Below are 8013 nucleotides of genomic sequence, written 5' to 3'. Positions count from 1 at the left end.
CAGCGAGCAGAGAGTGAGAGTGACAGTTTATGGTAAACCAATCAACGGATGAGTCGAGTTGATGGACGGGCGCCTCAAACTAATCGACGGGAACAGGGATTGAATGACAGCAGTCGATATCCAATCTTCGGGGGAAACCGGAGACTGACAGTGATTCCGAGCCAATCAAGCAGCAGAGGTTGGAGAAGTGGCAAAGGCAGGCAGCAGGGGGCGGGAGTAGGGGGATCCCTTCAGGCCGCGGCTTTGTGGTGAGTGGGGATGTGGGGATTAAGGGGCAAAGAACCCCCTGAGCCGGGATTAGCCGCCTTCGCTCCCCCCCGCACCGGGACCCCTCCGGCCCCGCTCCCCTCACGCGGGACCAGAACCGGCCTTTCCCCCCACACCGGGGATCCCGGCCCCGTTCTCCTCACGCGGGACCAGAACCGGCCCCTCCCCCCAGCCCAGCTCCCCCGAACTGAGACAGGCGCTCTCTGGCCCTAGCCCGCTAAACCAGGATCCCCCTGAGCCCGGCTCCTCCCGCCCCCTAATCAGCCCCCTGCGTGCCCGCCCCCGAGCAGCCCTGGCCTGACCTCCCAAGTGCCCCTCACCTAGTTTGGGCTGTAATGTGAGGGGCAACCACCTTCTCCCTGCCCGGGCTTCCCCATCCCCATTCAGGCCCCATTCCTAGAGCCGGGACCCCCGCGCCAGCCCTCTCCCCTCCCAGGTTAAAACTCCTACAGGCTCCAGGCTCCTGGCTCCTCTCCCATCTCAGGGTCCCGTAGGGGAAAGTGACACAGGGCCATGTTAACACACGCCAGCCATGCTAGAATGGGGGATGCCTGCTCTAGGCAACAGCCAATGCTGGGGAATATTGGGGGGGCACCAGCTTCCAGCCCAAACCTGGGGTGGGGCCCTGTGTAGGGGGATGATGGGAGCAGGGGCTTCTGGCTACTGTAGCCCACAGGAAGAGGAGATTCTGGATAGGACACTTTGCAGCGGGAAGGGGATAAAGAGGCTCAGCATGAGGTGTGAGGGTCCACAATGGGGCAGGCTGAAGGGGAAGGGGATGGGGGCGGGCAAGGAGCAGATAATGAAAGATGCAGGGCAAGTGAGGCCCGCATAGAGCCCAAGAGGGAACAGAGCTCAGACTGAGACAGCAAAGGGACAGATATGAGGTAAGAGGGACAGGGGCCCATTATGGGGCAGTCTGGTGGGGAAGGGATGTTTTGTCAGCCCCTTCATCTCCAAAGTAACTCTGATTCTCTCCTCCCCCCATTCTCAGGGGCTCAGGGTTATGCCAACTGCTGCTCCATCCTCCTGACCACCCTTCAGCATGGAGTTCCCTGACCACAGTAAGCATTTGTTGCAGAGCCTGCGAGAGCAGCGACACCAGGGCTTCCTCTGCGACTGCACCATCATGGTGGGCAACACCCAGTTCCTAGCACACCGGGCCGTGCTGGCCTCCTGCAGCACCTTCTTCCACATGTTCTACAAGGAGCGGCTGGACAAGCGGGACCTGGTCTGCATCAACAACGAGATTGTCACAGCACCAGCCTTCGGGCTGCTGTTGGAGTTCATGTACCAGGGCATGCTGGCCTTCAACGACACTCCAGTGGAGGATGTGCTGGCTGCTGCAAGCTACCTGCACATGAATGACATTGTCAAGGTCTGCAAGAAGAAGCTGCAGGCACGGGCCCTGGCAGAGGCTGACAGCACTAAGAAGGAGGAGGACTCCCCAGCCAGCTCTGAGTTCCTGCCCAGCACCTCCAAGTGCCAGCTGCAGAGCCCTGAGGTCCCGCCACCACCTCTGCATCTGTGTGAAGCAGGAAAGAACACGAAGGAGGAGTGGAAGAATAACCCCTTGGAGAAAGCAGGCCCCGAGCAGCCTCCAGCACCAACTGCAGACATGGCAGATACTACCCAGCCAGGTATGGAGGGTGACTCCCCCCGTGGCCCCGTCTTGGGTAGGCCTCTCCCCCCAGCCACTGCAGACCTGTCCCTGTCCAGCCCCAGCAGCTCTACCGAAACCATCTCCCACAGCTACTTTCCCCCAGGCAATGTGGCAGAGGCACCATCCAGCCTGGAAACCATCCCTGAAAGCTTAGCTGTGGAGCCACGGGTGGGCAACTTAGATGGCTTCTACCCCAAGGAGCTGAACAGGGGCCCCATCAAAGTGAAGGTGGAAGCCATTGTGATCTCTGATGAGGAGCCGGACACAGTGGAGCAGCTGGAGAGGCGGAGCATGGAAATGAGGATCGAGAGCATCTTCCAGAGGCCCACAGTGGAGGTGGGGCCAGCTGGGGGCTGCAACCGCCACCCCGATGGCTTTGAGGAGTCCAGTGGCATGGAGGAGGTGTCCTCAGAGGGCAGCTTCCTTCCACAGGAGCATCTCCCCTACCATATGATCCCAGTGCCAGGTGGACAGGGCTACTCCAACATGGTGACACCACCCCTACATGAGCAGATGTACCTGCCAGAGTACGAGGCACACCCCAACTTCAGTATCTTCACTGAGGACGTCCCCACCTGCAAGACATGTGGCAAGACCTTCTCCTGCTCCTACACGCTGCGGCGCCATGCCACTGTGCACACACGCGAACGCCCCTATGAGTGCCGCTACTGCATGCGCAGCTACACCCAGTCTGGGGACCTGTACAGGCACATCCGCAAGGCCCACAATGAAGACCTGGCAGCCAAGCGCTGTAAACAGGACGTGGAGAACCCTTCGTAGTGAACCCACATCTGCCCCATCCAGGGATATAAGACAAGCTGGACGCTGCTAAGCAGTACAGGGGAAGCCTTTGGATTCTCTCCTGTAGAGATGGGTTGGGGGTGTGGTGAGGCCCCCCCAGATGCTAGCAGGGAATTTTGAACTCTATTCAGGAGACACAGGGACCTAACTCCAAACTAGCAGCTGCTCAGGCTCATGCCCTTGATCAGTCATCTTCCTGCCTAAGCCACATGTACCACCTCCCTGCCTACCGGAAGGAGTCACTGTCATTTCTTATACAGGGTAGACCTGTGCTGGGCACACTGCACTGGTCTTTCCCCCTTGGACTGTTGTCAGCTTTGTAAATAGTTTGGAAATAGCTGCATTGATTGATAACCAGGAAACACTTCCTTATATATTTATGCTCAGAGTGGGTAACAGCAGCTGGGAGTTCAGACCCAGGACAGTATCTGACTGTCAGGGTTATTATTACCCTGAGTAGGAGCTCTGCACAGAGAGAGGTTTAAAGTGATTGCTTCAGAGTGAGTTTGAGCAGACACACAAACTTCATTTGCCTCACCATCCACTCCCAGTGCTGGCCCTTCTCTTGGTTGTTTTTAACCTTGGCAGGGCTACTTATCCCCAGACACACTCTCCTTGAAAGTTACTCTCCATCTTAATCCCCCTTAGACAGAGGCTCCCTGCTTTTAGGGTTTTATTTTTAAGCAAATCGTGGTTCTCTTTTCAAGAGGATATAAAGTGAGTTTTTAAAAATGGTTTCCCACCAGTGGGGGTGGCCCTTCCAGCTCCCCAGGAATGAGCTCCCAGAGAATGGGGGGAGTAGCCCAACATCCCAGAGGATAAGATCCCAGCAGCTATGAGGCTTTAGGGCCAACTAGCCCTTCTGCAAACGACCCAGGAAGGGACAGAAAGGTGGGTTATTTGTATGGGATGGTTTGTACCAGTTTTGTCTGTGCTGCTTACTGTGGAGCATGTGGGCACAAGGGCAGATTGGTAGAAAACACCTAAAGCCAAGAAACCCACTCGTGAAAACCCTCCTAAGGTTCCAGGCTAAGAGTTTCTGATTCCCATTGTTTTTAGTGTCATGGCAGCATTTGGGCCCCCAACTGCTCAACACCACCCCATAGCCCTAGCCAGCTGCTCTTTAAGCTCAAGTTGCCCCTCCCAGTTAATACTTCTTTGTCCCCACACGCTGCCGCAGCAGTGAATGCAACATGGTTCCTGCTCACTCCAGGGGGAGGGACAGACTCCACAAGCTGCTGTGCTACTAAACTGTCCTCATATCAGCCCTTCTCCTCCACCTACCAAACCAACAGCCCAGAGCTGCCACCTTTTATCCAACTCATCATTTGATCCTCTAAATATAAAGCCCAGAGTGAAAGTGCTTCTAGGACTCATTTCTGTACAAAGCCAGGAGCTGGGGTCACTGCCCAGGACAAGTTCTATAGTAAAACTAGCACCAAGTGCTTCCGCTGTCTGTGCTGTGGTCTCTTCTCTCCAGTACATTTTGGTGTCAGAGGGGTCAGCTCCGGCCTCTCTGGCTCAGGCCGATAAAGTCTGTTTATCTGCAGGACAGGCTGCAGCAGCGCAACCTGATTCACTCCTACAGTGGAGGAAGGAGTTCAGTCTTTGTGGCTCTACCATTATTACACAGGCAGTTGGCCTGAGACAACCCCCTTGGTGGGGTGATACGGTCTTTTAGCCACTATTTGTCTGGAGCAGGGCCTGAGAGGTGAATAGCACCAAGCCCCACTCACAAGAGCTGGTTGAGATGAGATTCCACAGTTTACTCAACCCTGCATGAGAAGAATGAGGTGGGCATAGGGGGAAGACAAACCCAGACTTCTGGCCAACTCCAGAGGGGAGACCCTCAGAGCCCATTTCTAATGGGATTTCCAGCTTCAGACTGCTGTGCACCTGCCTGCCTTAGCCAGACTCCAGAACAGCACAGGAATATCACTCTTGTGCCATGGAAAGGGGGCCTCCAAGATGCTTTGTTCTAGGGGGCAGAACTCCCACCCAGATGAGAATTAATTTGTAGGAAAGTGAGAATCAGGAAGAATTTTCTCTACTCCCCTCTCAACTCTGAGAAGGAAAAAATTCACACACACAGTTCCAAGTCCCTCTTTACATCTGTCTGGTGCAGGAGTCCCTGGAATCAGACTGGGATTCCAAAGCAGGGTACAGAACAGGAACTGCCTATTTAGTGGATGCTCCAGCCTCCTCAGGCTTTATCCCAGAACATGAGAACAGATGCTTCCCCTCCCTGCAATAAATCAATCTTCCCAGCAGCAATAGAAGGAGAGGCCCTGGTACATGCACACATGTTGTAGGGAGCAGGAAAGATGCTAGCTGCTATCTCAGCCCCCTCCCACTCTACACCATTAGGAGCCTTGGGTGCTTAGATAACACAGGCCTTTCTAACCCAGCTTTCCTTTGCCCACTTCTGAATCAGTGACATCCACCAGCAGAAAGCAGCCTATGATCAGTCTGAAATGAAGACAGGCTTCCAGCAGGGCCTCCAGGAGCTTTTGCCAACCCAGCAGCACTGGAGAGGAAAGCACACAGCACCAGCTAAACAACCCTCAGCCAGAGGCCTGCTAATGCAGTTTAGGTCCAGGACACGGTCACTACAGCACAGAACCTCCCATCCAGGACAGGTTATTTGCACCAAGATAACAGGCCCAAGGGACCATATGCTCCAAATACAGCTGTAACTGGTGCACTCCCCTCAGGCCTCTCTACTGACTGGTAGCATCATGAGCTGCTTGCACCTGGCAGGGGGGCTCTCAGTGTAGTCATTACTCTCAGAAACTGCAGTGGCTTGGCCATGCTGGATTGGATTGCCAGTCCCATTTCACAAAGACAAGCATTTACAGAAATGTGTTTTTAACAGGGTTAACTAGTAGTTACTGGGTATGCTTCTAAAGGGAACACATCCAATCTAAAGGACAGACAGTACTTATTCCATGTGCAAGATTACCTTTGCTTCTACACAACTCAACCTCCCTTACAAGAGAACCAGTCTACCCCACAGCTAGGGCTGTCCTTGAGGAGGAGGTTCACCCCTGTTCGGGGAGGACAAGGGTCTCCAGTGATCAGCATTGGGGCTAGGAAAGCTGCTGGAAAATAAGTTTACTTCCTTTTATTCCAAAAGCTACCACCATGTGAGTTCTATCCCAAGATCAGAAGGAACAGGCTGGGCTTTACCAGCCCTAGGTGGTACAGCAGGAACTCTGAGCCAGCACCAAGCAGTGTCCTATAACACTAGCCCTTGAGCAGTGGGGTCCTATTGGTCTCACAATGGGGGGAAATCACACTGGCACCCATGCAAGAGGCTGGCAGGTGTGAGTATCCCCACAACACAGAAAGGACCATCCCATGGGCACTGCATGACACAGGGTAAAGGCACTTGCTCTTGGCTAAAGGGGGGGCCCCTCAGTCTAGAGTCAGATCTTTCCTTTTGGAGCAAGGCTATCCAGTCACCCACTTGGGGAAGGGAGGAAATGGGCAGGTTCCTTGGTGTGCGCACCAGGATAGATACCCCACTGGCCAGGTAGGAATATCATTCCTACTCTGACCAGAGGGGGTGGGATGACACCATTTACCAAGCAGCAACATTTGAATGGGCAACAATGGGTCCTCTCAGAAGAGCAGGGGTCTGAGGCAACCAGTGGCCTTAACCAAACATCTCCTGGGAGGCGTAGGTCATGTAGAGGAACCCATCCTCATCTTGGTTTAGTGTGTACACTTCAGCCATGGTGAGCGACATGCTGACCAGGCTCCGGCTACCATCCACCAGCAAGTAGAATGACTGGGTGGAGCTGAGGGCCATCCTGTTCCTGGAGAAGCAAGAAGGCAGGAGAGCTAAGTCCCATCTGAGGGTGAGAAGGGAAAGCACTGACTGGTCTGCCCTGAGAGCACCCACTGCCTGCCTTGCCAGGGGGGAAATGCACTACCTGGGCATTGCCTGCACTTGCTCACTGCCACCCCCGCACTTAACCCACAATAGCTGCCAAGGAGAACAGGGGTCCCTTACCCAGGGCACCCTGGAACAAGAAGGGGCTGTTCTGAGAGCTGCAGTCTCTGCATTAGCCTTTGGTAGCACCTCTCCCAAAGCTGTACAGCACCCCTGAAACACAGCCAGGGGGCATCCTAAGGGGGCTAATGTCTGTCCAGGTGACAGTACCCCCCTTTGTGGTCTCAGGGAAGAGAGAGAAGCAGGACCCAGCAGCACCTAGAGCACATACACCAAAGGGTGCAATATCAAACCAGACCCCGCCTCCAGTCACACATACCTCCTCTCTTCTCTTACCGGATAATGGTCACAAACTGCCCCATTGTCAGTTCCTGAGGGACCAGGAACTTGGTCCTATCCAGTGCTGGCAGCACCTTCTCCTTGGGGTACCGCTCCAGGATCACCTGGAAAACAGACACGTGGGAAAAGGAGGAAAGCAGCACCCCTCCCCCGGGCCACGCTGTCGAGATAGGCACAGCCCCCGCCCTCTTTCCCAATCCCTGACCCTGCGGAATGAGGGGGGAGAAGAGGTGAGGGCCCATTTCCCACGCAGTGGCTGGTGTCCTTGGCCCCCGGGTTCACGCTGAGCGCGCCCCACCTCCTCCAGCCAAGCAGCCTCCCCGCCCACTCACCGGGAGTTTGCTGGGGAACTTGGAGCGGACCCCGGCCACTTCGCGTTTTCTGGTAGCTGGAATGAGAAGCGGATCCGAGGAGGAGGGTCACAGGGGGGCCGAGCCAGGGCTTCCCCCAGCAAAGCCCCCCGGAGCCCCAGGGAAATGGTGAGAGACCCCGCGCGGGCAGCGCCCACTGAGATCTGGATACTCCGAGGAACCATCCGCGGCCTCCGCGCGGGGGGGCGGGAGCGGGGGGCAGGCAACCAGCCCGGAGCAGGTCTCTCCGCACCCCAGCTGCAGGAGGAGCTCCAGCCCCCTTGTCTAGCTCCTGGGGCGGGAGCCTCTCCGCTCCGAGCCCGCAGAGGGCAGGGCACCCCGAGGTCCGCCCAGTGGCTTCCCTGGAGGGGAAGCCCTGCCCTCGAATTCACCGGTCTCTCACTGCAGGGACCAGCTCAGGGCTCCCCTCTCACCAAAGCATTTCCGCTGCTTGAAGGGAGCGCGGGGCTCTCGGTTGCTGGTAACTGGTAACATCCTGTAGGGCGCTGAGCAGGGCTCGCCTGCCCCCGGAGCTCTTTAAATAGCGCCGCAGCGCTGCCCCAGCTGCAGCAGGATCCCTCTGCAACTCGCCCCGCCCGCGGGGGAATCCCTGAGGCCAGGGCCCTGTTGCCGCT

At 56.2% G+C, this 8013-nt stretch overlaps 3 protein-coding genes across 5 annotated transcripts in view; 1 reads left to right on the top strand and 2 right to left on the bottom strand.

Annotated features, from left to right (window-relative positions):
• The window catches only part of POLR2G (RNA polymerase II subunit G), a 197474-nt gene that overhangs the window by 15738 nt on the left and 173723 nt on the right, over positions 1-8013 (bottom strand). The gene's annotated exons all lie outside the window — the stretch shown is intronic.
• Positions 1-8013, bottom strand: part of EEF1G (eukaryotic translation elongation factor 1 gamma) — an 88681-nt gene that overhangs the window by 25449 nt on the left and 55219 nt on the right. The window contains exons 1-2 of one of the 2 annotated variants that reach the window (XM_075061325.1): positions 7813-7888; positions 7391-7416 (exon numbers count right to left, since the gene is read on the bottom strand). The exons of the other annotated variant lie outside the window; for it this stretch is intronic. Coding sequence (XP_074917426.1) covers positions 7391-7416; positions 7813-7873 — 87 coding nt within the window. The 5' untranslated portion in view covers positions 7874-7888. Of the gene's footprint in view, positions 1-7390; positions 7417-7812; positions 7889-8013 lie in introns of those variants that run through there. 2 annotated transcript variants of the gene reach the window in all.
• ZBTB3 (zinc finger and BTB domain containing 3) lies at positions 166-4177 on the top strand. 2 transcript variants are annotated; one of them, XM_032799497.2, is made up of 2 exons: positions 166-178; positions 1262-4177. In XM_032799497.2, the coding sequence occupies exon 2, from the start codon at positions 1313-1315 to the stop codon at positions 2708-2710; it is 1398 nt and encodes a 465-aa protein (XP_032655388.1). In that variant the 5' UTR covers positions 166-178; positions 1262-1312; the 3' UTR covers positions 2711-4177. The 2 variants fall into 2 exon arrangements, with proteins under 2 accessions (XP_032655388.1, XP_074917425.1); XM_075061324.1 differs by lacking the exon at positions 166-178 and adding an exon at positions 197-248.

The sequence above is a fragment of the Chelonoidis abingdonii genome, unplaced genomic scaffold (genome assembly GCF_003597395.2).
Source record: "Chelonoidis abingdonii isolate Lonesome George unplaced genomic scaffold, CheloAbing_2.0 scaffold0008, whole genome shotgun sequence".
Lineage (NCBI taxonomy): Eukaryota > Metazoa > Chordata > Testudines > Testudinidae > Chelonoidis > Chelonoidis abingdonii.
The sequence above is the reverse complement of the archived record's forward strand: the minus strand, read 5'-3'. Positions and strand labels throughout refer to the sequence as shown.